Source organism: Antechinus flavipes, chromosome 6, assembly GCF_016432865.1.
Source record: "Antechinus flavipes isolate AdamAnt ecotype Samford, QLD, Australia chromosome 6, AdamAnt_v2, whole genome shotgun sequence".
In the NCBI taxonomy this organism is placed as follows: domain Eukaryota; kingdom Metazoa; phylum Chordata; class Mammalia; order Dasyuromorphia; family Dasyuridae; genus Antechinus; species Antechinus flavipes.
In genome coordinates, this window is record NC_067403.1 from 36,891,725 (window position 1) to 36,912,797 (window position 21,073).

General features: G+C 35.9%; 1 protein-coding gene across 6 annotated transcripts in view; it reads left to right on the forward strand.

The window, feature by feature from the left end:
* Positions 1-21,073, forward strand: part of DCUN1D4 (defective in cullin neddylation 1 domain containing 4) — a 77,774-nt gene that overhangs the window by 27,352 nt on the left and 29,349 nt on the right. For all 6 annotated transcript variants that reach the window (XM_051967587.1, XM_051967588.1, XM_051967590.1 and 3 more), the window contains 3 exons: positions 6,941-7,055; positions 13,151-13,242; positions 17,487-17,557. In XM_051967587.1, coding sequence (XP_051823547.1) covers positions 6,941-7,055; positions 13,151-13,242; positions 17,487-17,557 — 278 coding nt within the window. The remainder of the gene's footprint in view (positions 1-6,940; positions 7,056-13,150; positions 13,243-17,486; positions 17,558-21,073) is intronic.

Genomic DNA, 21,073 nt, shown 5'->3' on the forward strand with positions numbered 1-21,073 from the left:
ATGGTGCCTTATAGTTTTGTTAAATATTTGCTAGTTACATTTTAATCTGGTTTGGGCCAGCTAGCATGTGTGAAACCTCTGGTCTCTAAACTGTGGCATGCATAATTTTATTAAATGGTTACATATATTTTAGATATGCACTGCAGATAGACAGCAAACAGGCTCAGGATTGAACAAGAAGTACAGAGTGGTCTTAATTATGTTTGGGGAAGGGAAAGGAATAAGCATTTATTACATGCCAGGTTCTCTGCCAAGTGCTATTCCAATATCATTTGATCCTCACAATATTTTAAGGTATGTGCATTTTACAGTTGAGGAGATTGAGGCTAGCAGGTGTTGTGACTTTCTCAGAATCATTCAGATAGCTAGAAATCATAGTAAGGCTGAATTCGAACTCAAGTCTTTCTAGTTGTAGGCCCAGTGCCCTAGTCATTATTAGCACCTAATAGTCCCTTTTTTTGGGACAGAATGGAGTGCTTTCAGTAATCACTGTTTCCCAACAAAAAACCTTTTGGCATCAATCTTCCTCTGTTGCTACTATATAACTATAACAGGTAAAACCCCACAATCTTGAGAAACACAAAGGGCATTGGGAAGATGCATGTTGAGAATAAAATAGGCTGCCCACTTGTGCAAATGCTAGGAAATTGACATTTAGGAAATGGGACATGGGCTAGAACAACAGGAGGGGGATATAGGGATATACAGGGATATACATAGAAAGCCTGAGTGCTATTCTTAGAATATTAAAATCTTAGAAGTAAAGGGCATTGGGTAGATCTTGTATCAAAGATTAATGGAAGTTTACGAAGAAGAATTTTATAGAAGGAGAAGATGTGGATGGTTTGGGATTATACTCTTAGGATACTATCTGCTTTGAGATGTGTGTGGATCCATTAAATTGAAATAACCTCATGCTATTTCATCCCATCTGAAGAATCAGTGTGAAGAAGGATTTCCCAAAGGTTTCCATTGCTGTTTTAAACTGGATTGTTCCAACCTTTTATAGTTGTTTTCATGTTGTCTTTCCCATGAAAATGTAAGCTCCTTGAGAACAGGGATTGGCTTTTTCTTTATATTCCCAGCGCTTAACTGGCACATAGTTGCCTAGAAACTTTGAAATTCAGACATGGGAGTTAATAATAGAAAACATCAAAAGGTAAACACAAATGAACAAATGATAAAGGCTTTTTAGAATAAATGGCTTACATTAAAATGTAGGGAGAATTCATTTACCTCTAATTCTAACCATCGGGGTCATAGAGGGAGTCCAGTTAAGGCCAAGGAGTGGTTTTATTTTGTATTGATATTAATAGAAGAATGGAAAGAAGAGAGTTGGAATAAATAGGGGAGAAGAGAAAGGAAGAATAGGGAAAAAAGGAAAAGATAAAATTATGATGTACAAACAGACATCTATACCAGTCAAGAGCAGATGGGGGAATGGTTGATATTTGAACCTCGTTTGAACTGTCCAAAGGAGGAGGAACTATATAATTGGGTACAGAAATACATTTCACTCATAAGGGAAATAAAAGGGAAAGGGGAATTAGAGAGAAAGCAGATTAAACAAGGGATTAGTCCCTTGCAGAATTTTGCAGAATTTGAGGTTAAATGACTTGCTTATGGTCATATAGCTAGGAAGTGTTAAATGTCTGAGGCTGGATTTGAACTTGGGTCCTTGGGATAGGTGCTCTTGTCTACCTGCTTAACTAGGGATGCACAAAAAGGTGCATCTTTTTTGAAGTGACAACAATGGGAACCTGAGGGAATACCCATCAATTAAGTATGGCCGAACAAGTTATCATTCATATGTGGAACGGTATCGTGTTAGGAGGGGATAGTTTCTGAGAAACCTGGGTGACTTTTTATGAATGAGCAAGAACCAGGAGAATAATTTATACAGTGATAATATGATGACCAAAAAAAAAATCCTGCAAAGAATAAACCGATCAGGCAATGAAGGACTATGATTCCAGAAGACATAATACTGAAACATTCTACTAGTGAGCAGAATGAGATTTTTTTTTTTTTTTGACTTGGTCAGTGTAGAAATTTGTTAAGACTATTTGCATGCTTGTAACAAATTTTTTGTTTTTGGATAGGGGAAGAGAAGTTGAGGTAAGAAGGCAGATTTTTGGTGATGAAAAAATATATAACTTAAAACAATTTAATACTTAGGAAAAGTTTCTCTTTTCCAGTTGAATAATAAAAATTAAAAGCTGAATGAATCTTGAGAGGTCTTTTGCCAGATCCTCAGGGAGAGTATGAATTGCCTTTTGAGTTTTGGGGGTGTGTGTTATAAGATGTGTTGAAAAGTGTTATAATGTTCAATTGATTTTTAAGTTTGGAAAGAAGTTAGTCTATATTCATAGTATCATTTTATCCTTTCAATATGTGGATTAGTCAGTACAATCTAGAGTTCATTTGCTGTGTGGTCTCTTCCAAAGGAAAAGGATCCTGAACTAATATTGCTTTTCAATAGAAGAAAAGGAGTTTTTATCACTTTATTGAAAGTTACAAGCATTAAAGAGGGACTCTACTAATTAAAGAATAGTTCTCAAATTATCGATTTTATTTCCCAGTGAAATTGTCTTCCTTTGACTTTTTTAATTTACATTTAAAAATTTGTGCTTTTTGATTTTTAATATATTTTCTAATAGATCCCTTTCTTTGCTCCCTTTCATCATACTTTCACTTCTCCTCCCCCAAAAATCTCTTATAGCAATGCCTTTTATCATTACTATACTGAAAATGAAAATAATATCCATATAGATTTGGAGATGGGAGAGATCCTTTGCCTCATAGATGAGATATGAGATTTTTAAAAAATACATATTTTATGTGAGAGCTAATAATTAAGAAATAAATATAAATTATTCAGTTTTCCCTTTTTCACAATATTATTTCATAGCATAAAATGTTCTAATTTTGATCATTACAGCCTTTTTTTTTTTTTAAATTAATCTGACCTATTTTTGGTTATGGTTTAGTTCCAAGATAGATTTTCATGTATTCTTTATGTTAAGAAGCAAAGATGAAGATGATTGTAGATTCTGAATCAAAAACATTTATTAATAATAGCTTATTAATTTATTAACAAATGCATTGCATTTGACCTTTCTATCGATACCAGTGATTTCTTTTATCAGACACACATACTTGGATGAATTTTCAACTTATTGTGCGCACTCTCTGCAATGGGACAATCAGTCAATGAATCACTAAACACATCAGTTATGTCCCAGACACTGTGCTGTTTTGGGGCAGGAAGGGAGAGAGCAGTACAAAATTTCCACATAGGAATAACCAAATTAATAAGGAATGTAGACCATAGCACAGAAGGAAAAATCCCCTCCAAAAGGTATGGAATGTTGCCCCTCTCCATACCTTCTCTCATGCATTTCTTATTAAATATCTTTCTGTAAATCTTTCATAGGGGCTCCTCCTCATGTGCTTGATGTCTTCCTCTAGCTCCTTGACTTTGTAGAGACACCAGTGGAATAAGTAGGCACTCATTAATTTTATATGTGGTATAGCATCACAGGAAGCAATTTTGGAGGTGTTATAATCCACACCCCCCCCTCGTTTTACAGATGAGAAAACTGAGGCGTAGAAGAGTAAAATTACTTGCCAATAAGGTAGCCCAGGTCATGCAAGCCAGTATATTTCCTACTGTTCTATACCATGTCTCAAAGCATTGCTACTTTTTTTTTCTTCCGAATTTTTACATAAAAATAAAAAATTATACATAAAGCAAATCACAGAAAGGATTGTATATAAAATAGTGAGTCCCTCATCTCTTAATGCTTTTTACAAAAATATATATTTAGTCTTATGTTACTTTTAAAAACTGGTCTGCTTATCTGTGCTATTTTATTTTCTGTTCTCTCAATGTGCATTTTAAAAAATGTATGTGTTCAGTTCTCCTGGGAGCACTATAATCCTTAAATCTTTTTTTTTTTATTAATGTGTTCATTAATAGTTTCTTGTAGGTATTGTTTGTTTCCTATAAGTTTATAATTTGTTGTCTTAATACTTTATTGTTCCTATGATTTTTTTTTAACTAATTCATTGTTGAGGAGGTTTTTTAAGTCCCTAAATCAATATTTTTTCATTTTTCTTTTATTCTGCTGCTTTGTTGCATTATAGTTTATGAGGGTTGTATTCAATATGTCTCTCTTTCAGCTTTTGCTTTTATGCTCCAGTACATGATTAATTTTTAAGGTTCCAAATGATAGACGAGAATATGAGAGACAATATACCTATATTCCTTAAAATTAGCTATGGGCTTTAAAGTTTTTTTTCTGACAGTCTTTTCAGATTCTTAATTTCTTTCTTATTTATCTTTCTCTTTGATTTGTGCAGGTCTGAAAGAGATGTGTTGAAGTCTTCATCTGCCTTATTGTTTAAATCTTATAATATCCTAGCTTTTCCCTGAAAGTACTTAGGTGCTATCACTTGCCATGAATCTGTGTAGTTATTTGTTTTTAGTCTTATTGATGTTTTTTCTTTTTTATACTTCAATTATTTTCTGATATCATCTCCCTTTTTAACCCACCCTTATAAAGAAAAGCATTTAGGCACAACTGATTAACAAAGCACTGACACATTTGAACTATTTTCAAGTTCTTATGAGGGAGTGGGGGGGTATATTGTATCACCTATTCTCTGGGATGGTCATTGGTACATATATATATATTTAATATTGATATTGTTTCATTTATGGTGTCTTTTAAACATAATGCTTGTTTTCTTCTTTGTCTCTTTCAACCATATCTTTTTTTTTCCTGATGTCTTATTTTAGATTTCAATTGATCAATCTCTCATGTTAACTCTATATGAATCTTTGCTTTAAAAGGGATGTTTCTTGTATATGATAAATTATTGGGTTTTGTTATTTAATCTTTCCTGCCACCATGTCTCTTTTATGGTAGAATTTTTGTTAGTTCCATGATTAGAATTATATTTTTGTCTCTGGCAAACTTTTAATGTTAAGGGATAGGGGATAGAGCTTGGGCCGGTGACTTCACTGGCACAGGGAACTCTGGAGAGAAGACCCCCTTTTCCACTCACTGTTCAGCTTGGCTTTTTCACTGGGGCTTTGTCGTAGAGAGCTGCCCAAAACACTGAGAGGATAAGTCACTGGCCCAAGGTCGTATGGCCGATACGTGTCTGAGGTGGGACTTGAACCAACGACTTTGTTCGAGACATTCCATTCTATGCTATGCTGCTTAGAGACTACACTTAGTAATATTTGGTCTTTTTTTTCCTTTCCAAAATAGAATAAAACAGCTAGGTGCCTGTAGTTTGTATTGCTTGGAGTAGCTCAGTACCAGTCTCCTCAGTTATACTTGTACCTTGAAGCCCAGCTGTACATTTCTGAGTTCCTATGGAGTTATGCTCAGTTTATAGGATACATCAATTTGGATCGTGAACCATTTTCTTTTTCTTTGGTATCTGATATGCCAGCATTTTCTTTCATTTGTGGTTGATATCAAATTGTCGTAGGTGACTTTGGAATTTCTTGTTTTGAGATATCTCTCTTCCTGGACACTTGAAGTAGTTTGTCTTTGAACTGGGAGTTCTAGAAGTTGGTGATCACATTTCCATTTTTAGTTTTAATCTGCCCCATACTGTAAAAAGCATAATGGAAGTGAGAGAAAGCCAGTCTTAGACTCATGGATCTGCTGCTGGCCAGTAAAGTCACAACCTTTTGCTGCTCCAGGTTATATTTTTTATTACTGGGAGTTCCTAGTGATTTTTGGATCTTTATTGTGAAGGGAATTTACACATTAAGAGTAAGTTACATACTGATGTAAAGACAAATCCAAGTATACCTAACTCACAAAATAAAGTCCTCTGGGGCCTGTATATAATTTTTTGTGGTATGTTAATATTTATATGAATATTCTGTTTTTAAAAGTTTTTTTTTCCACTTATCAGTAAATACCAGTCTTAGAGATTTATAGCTTTAAACCTTCCTAAGTTGGGTATAGCATAAATTTCTGAGTTTATTTTATCTTATTCCCTTTCACATATTCTTATTTTCTTTTTTTCCCCCCATACATTCTTATTTTCTAGCTGAACTTACTTGCTTCCTAGTCTCGAAAATCCCACTCCATGATTTTATACAGTTTATGTTGACTTCCCTATCACTTGCTAAATCCTTTCCCTCTTGATATCTCCTGTACACGCCGCCTTCCCTCCTCTGACATCCCACTGGGATATGTTTTCATCACCTCGTGGCTGGACTTCCGCAGTGCCCTTGCCTAATCAGGGCTCTCCCCATTCTAATGCATCCCCCCACTCAGCTGTCAGATTGATCTTCCCAAAGCACAGAATAGACCACACGACCCCCTTAGTCGGTCAACTCCAGTTGGCTTCCCATCACCTCCAGAAGCAAACATGACAACTTCTTGGACTTGGAGAGTCCTCTGTGAGTTGGCCTTCCTCCCTTTCTTGTCCCATTCCTGGGTTCCCCTCCACAGATGCTGCGATCCAGGGACACTGCCTCCTCCCTGCTAGGGATTGCACTGGACACTCCCATATCCCACCTCCAGGCATTTTCCCTGGCTGTCCCCCATGCTCTTCTCCTCCTCCCTCCCAAGCTTCCCTCTAGGTTTCAACTGAAGTCCCACCTTCTGCAAAGGCTTTTCCTGTTCTTCTTCCCGCTGGTGCCTTCCCTCTGAGACTATTCCCAATGTGTCCTTGTTTGTTTTTGGTGGTTTGTGTGCTGTTAGTCTGGGAGCTCCCAGAGAGCGGGGTCTGCTTGTCTGTCACCTCTCTGTGATACCCAGAGCTTAGACTGTGCCCACAATACAGTGGGGGCTTCATCAGTGCCTGTGGACAGAGAAGCCAAATTATTTGGAAGTGAGCTTTCCATTTTATGTGACTAAATCCATTTTACACTTTTTGCCTCTGTTCCTAATTCCTTTTTCAGGAAGTCTTCGATCTTGCAGTTCATCAGACTGCGTTAGCAAAGTGATGCCACCAAGGAAAAAGAGAAGACCTGCTGCTGGAGATGATTTATCTGCAAAGAAAAGTAGACATGATAGGTATGTTACAGAGGCATAATTTAAGGTAGATGAAGTGAATGTTGAAAGTTACGTACTGTCGACTTGTCAAATGTATCTAAAAGCTTGGCAATGTGAATTGTGGTATTTGTGTAACGAAAACAATGCTTTGGTTCAATCAGGTTACACATTGAAGTCAATATTTATTTGATAGGTCTTATATTATGTTTATCAAGTTAACACACACAAAAATAAACCTGGCAATTTTGACCCTTTAGTCAGTATATTTTTATTTTGAACCTTTGATTTACCAGAAAAGTAGACTTAAAAATCGGGGTCTCTATTTTTAAAGCTCTTTGATTTGTATATTACTAAAGCATAGACTCTTGCATTCTTTTAAGTGATCTTTACCAATGGTATAAAATGAAATATAATTCAATTATTACTTTTCACAAATTTATGTGGACATGTAATCAGAAAGAAAATTTTGAATTGAAATGAGGAATGATTGTATGAAACACACTAGTGATATTGAAGTTTTCTTCTGTACTGGATTAATAATATGAAAACCAAAACCTATTTCAATCATTTTTGTTTGGAATTGATATCTGCACTGTTAAATGTAGTAATTATGTTAAAATGTAGTATATGTTAAAATCTAGTATTTTGGCTCCTAAATTATTTTCTTCAGTTTTCATTTTTCCATTGAATATGCCAGTATGCTCAAACTTAAAATGATTTCCTCTATCTGTAAGCCACAGTGTTAGCAAAAAGACTTGGAGATAAGAATATATTACAGTTCATTTCATTTATCAACATTGTCTCCAATAAATGAGGAACATTAAATATACACATAGAAACAAAAAAATGTACAATTTAATCATTAGTAGGTAGTTTTTAGACCAGTCAGTAGCCATCTTGTAAAAATGGGCCATTTGATGTTTCTGTGGGTGGGAGTGGTTCTCATGGGTTTACTCAGTTAAATAGCATTTTGTAAATATAAAGTATATTATAGTTTTTAATAGAACAGTCTGATAAATCCATAATATTGTCAAGTTATAGATGAGGCATGTTACATCCAATTCTGATAACTTTGTAAAATGACTGATTAGAGCATGGTTAGAATTCTTAGCCTGTTTTTAATTGGCATTTGTTTGGCTCATTCCAATTTCCTGCCTTTTGATATGAATCTTTGAGTTGTTGGAGCATGTCAGTGTAGATATAAACTTTATTTCTTCTACACCTGCGATAACTTTTCTGCAGAGTTTGTTCCAGCAGGGTGAGTATGAGCACTAACTCTTCTAGGGTAGAACCCTCTCTGTCTACTGCCTAGTTTGGATGATTTGGAATCAGAGAATCTGGCTTCAAATTCTGCCTCTTAAATTAAAGAGTGAGTCTAATGAATTTTGTTCCTTCCTTCTGCCTGACTGACTTGGGCCATAGCACAATGTCTGGAAAGCACAGTGGTCAGCTCCCCTGCCAAAGGGACCATAGTTGGCCTTTTTCTGGAATCACTTATTCCTGTGTTGGAATCTACCAGTATGGGAAAGTGGCAATCTCTGCTGAGAATCAGAGAAACAGGACTATCTTAAGCTGTCACCTTCCCTGACACAGAACATTTAATGGGTGATGCTCGATGCTCTGAAGATCAAGTTGTACTGAACCTCACCAGATTTAAAGTTAAACGTGAAGTACTAGATACTATCACAATGGTGATTTGTTTGGCAAGCCTTTGGTCCAAGGAGAGCACAATCGGGGAGACCCAAAATTTCTATCCAGAAGAAAGATCTGATCTTGAAGAAGATGAACACAATCGCTGCATTCATCTTTTTTTACTTTAGGAAGACTGTCACAAGGATGTGATTCCTAGGGGTCGTCGCTAAGGATTCTGAAATTATCTTAATGAGTGAAGTTGGATGGTGTTGAGTTCCATCTTTGATGAAATTCCATCTTTGTCTTAGAGGCGGCGCTTAAGATGTCTTCATTGTCTCCATTGAAAATGCCATCTCTAAAGTCACGTCTGCAGGGGGTAATTCCCATCTGGGTGGGGAAACCTTGATAATCGCACAGCCAACTATTTCATTGCTGAGTTCAAGGGAAACTGTCAGAAGAACATCAGAGAAAACAAGAGGGCTCTCGGCCATCTGCACCCCGTTCACAAGCGTGCCGAGAGTGCTGGAGAGTAATCCTTTCTATGCAAGTGGCCATCTCTACCCCACCATTACTCCCGCCAGTTCTAAAAGCCGGCCAACTCTCTGGCACACTGGGCCACATAAAAGACCCTAAGGGCCACGTGCTCGACGAATCACGATTGGTGACCATGTCTTCATGGGCAGTTTCTCGTGCATGCCCCAAATCCAAGAACTTCTTCAGGACTTCTTCAGCTGGAGGAGCTCAATGTGAGCATCGGTTCTCCTAGGACTGTTTTGCAGTGGTGCAGCCTTGTGGGCTGCCATCTTGTCTGGAGGGAAATCTGACCCTGAGTAGGATGGTGTCATGTGTCACCCCTCTTTCCTCTGATAATGAGTGTCTGCTGGAGTTTAGTGCACTTCTGGTTAAGTGTCACACCCCTGTCCCCATCGAGCTCAGACCTTCTCTACCCCTTTGGACAGCCAGCACGATGTGCTTGTTAGCCTTAAGAATATGGGAGAGCAGTGATAAAGGGCAGTAACCTGCTTGGCAACGTTGAACTCACGGCAACCTCCCCTTCCCCCCAGGTATGTTCTCAGATTGATGTAATCTGAGAGGAAAGCAGCACCCTTGGGTTTCTGTGGTGGTTCAGGCAAGGAGAATGAGGTTGCTGTCACTTGTCACAAAGAGTCTGGGGGTTAAGTGAGAAACAGAGACAAGGTGTCTTTCTAGAACTCTCTTGAATCTTTTGTTTCCAATGGGAAGATTACACTAGAGGATACCAAGTTGCAAGGCCGGAGATGAAGACAAACATAAACCAACTGACTGCAGAAGAGCCAGACTGATGACAAGGGAGAATTTGAACATCAGCAGAAAGAATTGGAGAAAGTCTGCAATCCCATGATTATTAAGCAGTGCCAGAGTACAGAAGTCGTTTTGGGAGGTGTGCGTGATGGGTTCCCAGAGAATGGGGCAGTCCCATCCCATGGTGGTACTTCTGGATCCATCATTGAACAGGTGAAGATCCATCATTTATAAGAGAACATTTCTACATCTTTCCAAAAATTGAAGAACCCAATTTTGTAGCCAAGGCAGAGTCATAGTTCAAAAGTAATATTAAAGTACCTGTAAATCTGGGTGTTCTGGATACTTAAATGTGTGCAGAGAGAGAAAGAGGGAGACAGAGACAGACAACAACACTATGGTGTTGTTTTTGAGAGAACTCACTTGTGGCTTGTGGAGGCCAAGAACTTGAGTTTGCATCCTAGCCCTGCCACATTCTGTGGACAAATACCTGTTAGGCCATCAGTATCCTCACCTGTAGAACAAGGGTAGTTGGGTTAGATTATTTCTTAGGTCTAGTCCAGATCTCAAATCCATGATTCTACTGAATAACGTTGACATGGAATCCATTTATAAAGCTGTTGAGGTAACTAAAGCTGTATTTTGATGGTTTTAATTGCTCATAGTTCTGTGCTTATGCTACAGTGTGCTGTTTTTTGTTCTTTGCCCATCATTTCTGTTGACTTCAGTTATCAAGATAAATGCTTAGCCATGTGAATTTTGATATTTTAAACAATGTATGAAATCCTAGCTAATATTTGAAGAAATAGCCTTTCTTCAACTTGTTTTAACTTCAGTTTTATTTTTAGTGTCCAACCTCTCCCCCACTGAGGAAACAAGAAAAACATCCCATTTCAATATATACAACCTTTGAAACAGATTCTCATATTAGGCATATCAAAAAAAAAAAAAAAAAAAAAAGAAAAGAAAAGAAAATACACTTCCACCTAAATTGTCCATTCTGGAGGGACAGAGCATATTTCATCTGTTGGGATTTTGGTTGTTCATTGTGTTGATCAGAGTTCCTAAGACTTTTCAGAGCTGATCATCTTTGCAATGTTGTTATTTATATGTTGTTCTCTCTTGTTTTTCCTTTCCTCCTGAAAGCTCCATGCAGGCTCCTTTTATCATGGAATGGAATTTCTATGATGGTTACCCAAGTATATGTTAATAGGGCTAACCATATGTCAGCTTCTCTCTATTTTTCCTCTTGCAATTATAGTCTTTACTCAACACAACATTAGGGAACAAAGATTTTGCCATCTTTGCTGAACAAAGGCCCTGTTGCTTCTTCATTGTCTCCTTGGGTGCATCATCGGCCAAGTCACACCCACTGAGAGTGGGTAACTCGGGGCCCAGTCCTGGGTCCTCTTTTCTCCATACATTTATTTCACCTCGTGGCCTCATCAGTTCCCATGGTCATGGTGATCTTTTCTATGTAAGTAACTCAGAGCTGCTTAGCTAGTCCTAACCTCCTTCCCAACCTCCAGTTGTGTTTAGACATCTTGATTTGAATTCCTTATCCTTTCTGTCAACCCTTTTTCTCTTTGTAATTTTACATTTATGATTGAGAGGGTCACCATCCTCCTGGTCATCTGTGCTGACACCTACATCTTTATCTTGTCATCTGCAAATTTTCTCCTCCCCATAACTAATCAGTGGACAAGTTCTGTCCTTTCCCCCTTGACATCTCCTGTACACACCGCCTTCCCTCCTCTGACATCCCACCAGGACATGCTCTCATCACCTCGTGGCTGGACTTCCGCAGTGCCCTGCCTGCTCAGGGCTCTCCTCATTCTAATCCACCCCTCACTCAGCTGTCAGATTGATCTTCCCGAAGCACAAGGTAGACCACACTACCCCCTTAGTCGGTCAACTCCAGTTGACTTCCCATCACCTCCAGGAGCAAACATGATATCTTCTTGGACTTGGAGAGTCCTCTGTGAGTTGGCCTTCCTCCCTTTCTTGTCCTGTTCCTGGGTTCCCCTCCACAGATGCTGCGATCCAGGGACACTGCCTCCTCCGTGCTAGGGATTTCACTAGACACTCCATCTCCCACCTCCAGGCATTTTCCCTGGCTGTTCCCCATGCCTGGACCTGTCTCCCTCCTCATCTCCTCCTCCCTTCCAGCTTCCTTCCAGGTTTCAACTGAAGTCCCACCTTCTGCAAAGGCTTTTCCTGCTCGTCTTCCCGCTGGTGCCTTCCCTTTGAGACTACTCCCAATGTGTCCTTATTTGTCTTTGGTGGTTTGTGTGCTGTTAGTTTGGGAGCTCCCAGAGAGCGGAGTCTGCTTGTCTGTCACTTCTGTGACATCCAGGGCTTAGACTGTGCCCACAGTGGGGCTTCGTCAGTCTTAGTTCACCAACTACTGAAAGCCCCAAAAAGCTGTGGTTAGTCTTAATCTCTTGTGTGAGATGTCCTGTTTCTTTGTTTCTATTTTTTTTGAAAGTCTTACGGTCTTCTGATATTGCTTGTTTACTACAACAGATAAGGGAAGACAGTGGGCAGAGTTGCTGGGTGTGGAGTCAGGATGTTGAGTTCCCATCCTGCCTCAGTCATTTGTTCTCTCTGTGAACACCATACAGGTCACCAAGTTCTTCAAGCCTCAGTTTGTTCATGTGTAAAATTATTGTAATAATCGTAGTAATAATATCACCTACTTCACTAGGTTTGTTGTGAAGATCAGATGAAACCGTATGTTTAAAGGACTCTGTGAATGTGACTTTTTGTTAAATTTAGTTAGGGCTTTGCAGCCAGCTCAACTCTCAAGATGGATACTTCACAATATGATTGTGGAGAGTTTGAGAAAAATTTCCAGAATCAACTCTTATCAGCAGCAATCTTTGATAAATTATAGCAAATACTATAGAGAAAATAGCTTAAAGTCTTAGAACAAATTCCAGATATTTTTCAGTTAATTTCCTAACCAAAGCGACATGGTATTTTTTACCATGAAAAGTCTTATAACGTAATTCTGGGGCAAACAGATATGACAGTTATCTAATAATAGTTTATAGGAATGGGGAAGGCACCACAAAGTCTTTTTTTAAGTGCTCATGAGTAAATGGTTAGTTGATTCAAGTCACCACTTTTTTATGTTCTCTCCAAGGATGCAAAATGCGTTAGTTCCATAACCTCTTTTTTTTTTTTTTTTAAATTTCTAGCATGTATAGAAAATATGATTCAACTAGAATAAAGACTGAGGAAGAAACATTTTCAAGTAAGAGGTGCTTAGAGTGGTTCTATGAATATGCAGGTAGGTGTTCTTTTTTGACTCATTGGAATCTAAATATTTTAAATGCCTTTAAAATTATTTTATTGTCATAAGGCTTGCTGTGTGTGTGTGTGTGTGTGTGTGTGTGTATGTTTTTGAGGCACATTTGGAACAAATTAGTGAATACTCTATAACTAACAGCCAAGACCAATAATTTAAATATTGGTAGGGAACTAAAAGGATAAAATATATGGGGAAGAGGAAAATACATTGTCACTAGGAATCCTATTTTTGAATGCAGATATCAAAGTTAAACATTATAGCTTTGAACCATAAAGAGTAAAGAGTACAACGAAACTTTTTTTAATTAAAAAGAAAATGATACATTCAAAATATCATTGCCAGAAATTTGTTTTAAATAGTTTATATATATATTTGGGTTTTATAACTGTAGAGTAGTAACAGTAAAATTTGTTTGGACTACAATTGGTAAGAAAAATTTGTTGCTTTTGCCCAAATTTTAGCATGAACTACCACACTAAACCAAAGTATTTATCAACCTCTTATCCTTTAAAAAAAAATTTAGGAGGCAAAAAATGTTTTATTTTCTCTTATCAGGTTCATATTTAATCTAGAAGGTGACCAGGTAAAATTTAATTATCTCACTTTTGGTTGCAAGAAAATATGTTGGTTTTATTAATAAAAATTAAGCTACAATATTGTTACTTTTGGAAGTGCCATCTACATGGTGACATAACCCAAGGACCCCTGGGTATTTCTTTCTAAACTTGTTGCCGGACTTCTTTTTGTATATTTTTGTTCCCTAATAGAAGTTGAGCTTGAAAACAGGTTCTGTTTCACTTTTTCTTTTTATATCACCAGCAAGCACTCAGCACATGGCAAACACTCAGTAAATACTTTAAAATTCATTCATATGCTTTATTTTCTTTTTCTCTTTTGGGAAATCAGTTCTTGGTACATGTCTGGGAGACAAATAAACCAAAAATTAACTTTGAAAGATTCTTAAACTGTAGTTTTCTGTAGGGGGTTTGTTGAGTAATCACATTCCACCTAATATTTCTTATTAAGACATAACTAAATGCCTTTGAACTTTTGTTAGCTGTTGTTATTTTGAAACTGACAACTTTCTTAACCAATTCTTTGGACTGTTTTAATCGCTGTTTGTTGTGGGTTTAGGAGAAAAATTCAAATTAAGATATCTTCATTTTTCTATTTATGTTTGAAAGATGGAGAAAGTTTGTAAATTAAAAAAAAATTTTTTTGGTTGTCTTTCTCCTCCAAGATGAATTCTCTTATTTGTTGAGGAAGCATTCACTGCAAAATTGATAGAGTGCTAGACTGAGAGTTAGAAACATCTGGTTTTAAACCCCATCTCTTATATCTGCCAATTAGTTGAAGCTTTTTTGGCTTCTGAGCCCAAGCTCTGTAAAAATGGGAGTCATGACACTTGCAGGAATTCACAAGATTGTTTTAAGGCTCAAATAAGATAGATATGTAAGGGGTTCTGCAAACTTTAGAGTAGTAATGTGAAGGAAAATGGCCACTGGTCCAAGACTTTGATTTAATCATAGTATCCTAGGTTCTTAGATTTCAGGTTGCATGGTTGCATAGGGAAGAGAGTACAGCTCTTGCATTCTTTAGATGAAGAAGCTGGAACCCAGAGTTAAGTAATTCAAACCCAAGGTTAGACCTGGAATTTGAACACAAATTCTTTCTCTGACTCTAAATGCATTGTCCTTTACACTACTAGCAATGCCTGTGGTTTATTGATTCTAAAGTCATCAAGAAATTAACATTTTGGATTTTGATTTTTGCCAAAGATAACTTGGTGCTACCTAGTTTAGAATGAGCTAATTGAATCGATTACTAAAATTTGTCAACTTTAGGTAGAATTTTGTAGCCTGGGCAATTTGAAATTTTATAAGGTAACTATTTTCGAAAAGGGAATTAATAAATGATTTTGTATAAGAATAAAGTATACTAATCTGAAAATTCTTCCCTTAACAATTCTTTTCTCTTGGGACAGGAGTACCTATTGTTTATTTATTTCACTTTTGCTCTTATTATCCCTGAAAAGAATTTAGTGAGACAGACAAAAGAGGAAAATAATACTAACTTCCTATTTATTATGTTTACAAAAGGAAGACAAAGACGATATCCTGAACAACTGGTTTTCAGCCAGATGAATTATTTAAAAGAAGGGACAAAACAAAATATTATTAGTTGAGAGATAGAAAGTAGAAAACATGGGAACTGAGTGGAGGTGGAGGCAGTATCTAGTTGAAACTTATTGGAAATGACTTTGGGTCCTTGGAAGAAGATAGAATTTTGATATGGACTTGGAGCATAAATGTACTAAATTTCACTAAAGCTTATGTTCTTAATAAGCATTTATTTAGATAATGGTTCTAATTGTTCCAGGTCATAACATAGAAGTGAAGAGTTGCTTCTGAGTTGTCACATGGACATTAAATGGAGACTGATGCTTATCAATAAGGGAACAGATATTAGAAAAACATAATAAGCAGACAATAACAGAAAAAGCTTATCTGTTTGAAGCCATTTAGGAGAGGGGCAAATCCCCTTACTTAGTTCATTAGATTTTTGGATAGTGTCATTAATTTGTACTTGAATTAATGTGATTTTTGTTCCGAGATGGTATATACCATATTGAAAAGAACTACAGACTTCAAAAATACTTCTCTAGTTGCATAACTTAATCTTTCTCAACCTCAATTTCCTTAACTTTGAGATGGAGATGATAGTTGTGCTATATTCTTGCAGGATTTTTGTGGAAAAAATAATGTAAACTTCAAAGTATTATAAACTTGTGAGGAAGATGACTTCTATTCTTGTGTCCAAAAAATAGGTTAAATTTGTCCAATTCTATTTAAAAAGAAAAGTATGTTCCATTCACAAACGTTTTAAGAAACTTAGTTATCCTAAAGAAATAAGCTTCAGCTATTTAGAAAAATCACATGCAGAATTTTTTTTTGTGTTTTGAAAATTTGTGATAATAATTGATAAATGTCTTTGTTTAAAGCTTGCAGCTAACAATATAATTGCATTTCTGTGCAAATGTTTTTAAAAGCAACAAAAGCACATTACATATGGTAACTGTACAAATGCATAGAGATATCAGCAAATAAAGGAAAAAATGTAATCAAATTTTTGGATAACAAATGAAAATTCTAAAGAAAATCACTAAACAGGATTTTAGTGGTACGTTTTACTTAATTTTCTTAAACGTAGATGAAATCAGTGGGATGAACAAGTTTGTGTGACTTTATAGCGTTACTCCATCTAGGCATACAATTTTATATACATTCCAGTGGATTGCTAGTAGTGAATGTTACTTGGGATTGTTTTAAAATATTGCTTTTGTTACTTGACTATTTATAATTTTAGCTAAGTTATTTTAGGATGACCTCATCTTACCATTGATAGAGCTCAAAAAATCTTAAAGATTGATTTCTAAGAGATAGTCCCCAGAGTAGACATAGCCAGATACGCTTAAGAGGCCTCTAGGCCAATACTTCTTTCACTTGACCATATCATATCTCCTCCTGCTCTCTTGGCATATTAATGTTGGTTACCAAAAAGTATTTTAAGTGGGAGGTGGGAAAAATTGTTTTTATAATGACTTGGTCTCCAATAGTTAAATTCCTTTCTGTCAGTGAGTGGATCCTACTAATCTCATGACTATGAAAGTCACATTTATTAAGCCCATCAATAAAAGGTAATACATCTAAAAGATTTAAATTTTTGCCCTTCATGGACTTGGAATTCTGTTGATGTTTAGGAGAAAACATTTGAAAACCAGCCTTTTTTATGTTCCATATGATGTATTCTTTGCTGGCTGTGCCATAGAATCCATAAAAAGACTGCTTACATATATGATTAATGCAAAAAAAAATTTAGAGCATTAGGTTTTTAAATAGCCTTAAAATTAAATCCTGTTAATTATAAATAGAATTTAGGCAGCCTCAGCTTTACATGTGCCTTGAGTTCACTACTTGAATACCTTAAAATGTCTTAAAGCATTGAGAGAAGAACTTGGGCTTTGAAGATAGCATTTGCATAAATTCTAGAGTATTCTCTATTCATACTGCAAAAATTGATTCGCGACTACTGCTGGAAATTTTAAAAAGTGAACTTTTTCTTGTACAGTAAGTATCTTTGTAATACAAGGCTTTTAAAAAATCTTCAAGTGCATTAGCTGAATTTATTTTAAAGGTTAAAGTAAAAATTCCTTTTTATTATAGGGACTGATGATGTTGTAGGTCCTGAAGGCATGGAGAAATTTTGTGAAGACATTGGAGTAGAACCAGAAAATGTAAGTTGAAGCTTTTCTAAATAGTTATGAGAAGTTTAACAGTGAATAATCTGATTTCTCTCATTTAACTTGTGTAAAAACTCTTGGATTCTACAGTTGAAACACTCCTAGAAAATCTGGAGGAGCATAAAGTAGAAAAGGCTTTTTATTCATGCTTTAGCAATTCTTAATTTTTTGGTTTCTGATGAAATTTAAAACTGATAATCCTTAAAACTGAACATTGGTCTTTCAGATAGAAGGAGCTGTAGGAACTTGTTTAATTGAGTTCATATCGTGTTGTTTTGAATTCTTAATCTGTCCTTTTTAAAAATTTCAATAAAGTACTTCTCTCATAGACTTTTCTGTCTTCATTCAGTTTTAGTGTTCCTTTGTATGCTTACACAGACAGTGTACATGTATAGGATGTTAGAGGTGATGATTTTTCATATTTTTTGCTAGTGCTCATAGTGATATGAATCAGTAGAATTGTAAGTTGCCCATATTACTGGAAAAAAATTCCCTATTAGTCTTGCATTTCAACCTGGCAAATGAGACGTTAACTGTTATCTAATACAAACTTTTCATTTTATACATAAAAAAACTGGCCCAGGGAGATAGATGATGGTTAGAATTAGATCACATGAGTACTTAAATAGCAGAAGATTTTTTCACCCAGGTCTTCTGATCTATAACCATGTTCCTTCTGTTATTTACTTGATATGTTTATCATATTCTTGTGCTTTCAAGCTGTTGTTGTCCTCTTCCTTACTTAGCAGATACCAAAACTTAATAGCATTACTTAAATTTTCTGCAAGATAATTTACCATGAAGTTAATGTTTGATTTTATCTTTGTCTGCTTTAACACTACTTACCTTGTAGTTAAAACAGATTTTTAAAATATCATTCACTGATTCCGGTTTACTATTTTCTTGAATATTTCACTATTCCAAAAGCTTATGGTGCTGGATGGTAGTAACTAGTGTGTTTTAAAAAATGATAATAAGGATGAATTAACTTTTGTGTTCTGTACACTGTACTGTTTATTCTTAGGACTGGTTTTTGAACGATATAAGAATCTAGGACTTTTGGTAACCATCATCAAAGCCTTAAACAAGATAGTTTCAAAAATACCACCATACTTCACATATATCCAATTTGAATTTAATCCAAAAATTTCTTTCTTCTTGATATAAAGTTGAGAAGTCCTTAAGGGTCAGTAGCAGATAATTTAATATTGATTAGATCAGTAGCAGATAATTTAATATTGATTAGATCAGTAGCAGATAATTTAATATTGATTATTGCTGTTTTATTTCATATTCATTACTGCTGTATTATTTTCAACAGCAACTTTTGAAGAAATTTGATTTTTTTTCTTAGTATAAATATTTTACCTTAGGCTCAAATAAAAGTACTGTTAAAGCAAAAAAAAAAAAAAAAAAACCTCCAATAAAAAAACTCTCCTGCTTTATCCTCCATCCCAAGCATTTATCAATTACTTGCATTCAAGACAAAATTCAGTGTATTTCAGAGAGCTAGAATTTGAAGGCAGATTTATAATGCCAAATAATAGTGTTCTCTTTCCTTTATATCATATTTCTTCTCTGAATAGCTAACTTATTTCTCTTTAGTGTTATTTCAATTTGTCATCTGCAAACTACAATCTTTTTCTCTGTCTTCCCTAATATGTTTTTGTGTGTGTGTGTGTATTTTTTTTCTTTTAAAATTCATATCTTTGAAATATTTTTTAGGGTGGAAATACTAGTCCACTTCTCAGTTTCCTACATCTTAGCTTCTCATTTCTTGGTTTCAGATCCTTTCTGTCTTGGAAAATATGACAACCAGATTTCCTTAAGCCTTGTGAATTCTGGTACTTAGAAAATTGGGTACAGGCCTCAGTTAAAATAAGGGTTACTGCATTCTACTTAAAACCAAGAGGTTACTGTGTTTAATTAAGCTCTTCAATTCTAAACTTTTATTTAACCATATTCTATTCTTTACAATTTTTTATTGGTGCCTTTTGTTTTTGCTATATAGGCATTATCCCTTTCCCCATCAAATTCTCTCTTGTAGAAAAGAAAAACAGATTATCTAAGGAAAAAAAATATCTAATGCGGAAGCTTGTTTGGCAATGAATAGAGTATGCACTGCAGCATACCATATACGCTGTTGGAGTTTGAGAATTTTTGAGAACTGGAAGGGACTTCAGTACCCATCTCATCCAACATGTGCATGACGGGCCTCCCTTTTGGAACATACCTAAGAAGCAGTAGACTAGCCTCTCTCTGAGATCTCTAAGGATGGACAGGGAATCCACTAACACTTTTTTTTTTTTAATCCCAGCTTCCCCATTCTGCTTCTGAACTGCTATTAGGACAGTTTTTCTTTTTTTTTTTTTCTTTTAATATTTTATTTTATTTTATAATAACTTTTTATTAACAGAACCCATGCCAGGGTAGTTTTGTTTTTTTTTTTTTTTACATTATTATCCCTTGTACTCGCTTCTGTTCCGATTTTTCCCCTCCCTGCCTCCACCCCCTCCCCTAGATGGCAAGCAGTCCTATATATGTTAGATATGTTGCAGTATATCCTAGATACAATATATGTTTGCAGAACCGAGCAGTTCTCTTGTTGCACAGGGAGAATTGGATTCAGAAGGTAAAAACAACTCGGAAAGAAAAACAAAAATGCAAATAGTTCACATTCATTTCCCAATGTTCTTTCTTTGGGTGTAGCTGCTTCTGTCCATCATTTCAATTGAAACTGAGTCTTTGTCAAAGAAATCCATTTCCATCAGAATACATCCTCATACAATATCGTTGTTGAAGTGTAAAGTGATCTCCTGGTTCTGCTCATTTCACTTAGCATCAGTTCATATAAGTCTCTCCAAGCCTCTCTGTATTCATCCTGCTGATCATTTCTTACAGAACAATAATATTCCATAACATTCATATACCACAATTTACTCAGCCATTCTCCAATTGATGGGCATCCATTCAATTTCCAGTTTCTAGCTACTACAAACAGGGCTGCCACAAACATTTTTGGCACATACAGGTCCCTTTCCCTTCTTTAGTATTTCTTTGGGATATAAGCCCAATAGAAACACGGCTGGATCAAAGGGTATGCACAATTTGATAACTTTTTGGGCATAATTCCAGATTGCTCTCCAGAATGGTTGCATTGTTCACAGTTCCACCAACAATGCATCAGTTAGGACAGTTTTTCTTGACATTAAGCCTACATTTGACATCTTTGTAACTGGTATCCATTGTTCCTGGTTCTGCCCTTTGGGGCTAAGGAGAACAAATCTGATCCTTCCTCTTTGTTTTTTTTTTTTTTTTTTAATTTTTTATTTAATAATTACATTATATTGACACTCGTTTCTGTTCCGATTTTTTTCCCCCTCCCTCCCTCCACCCCCTACCCTAGATGGCAAGCAGTCCTTTATATGTTGGATATGTTGCAGTATATCCTAGATACAATATATGTTTGCAGAACCAAACAGTTCTCTTGTTGCGTAGGGAGAATTGGAT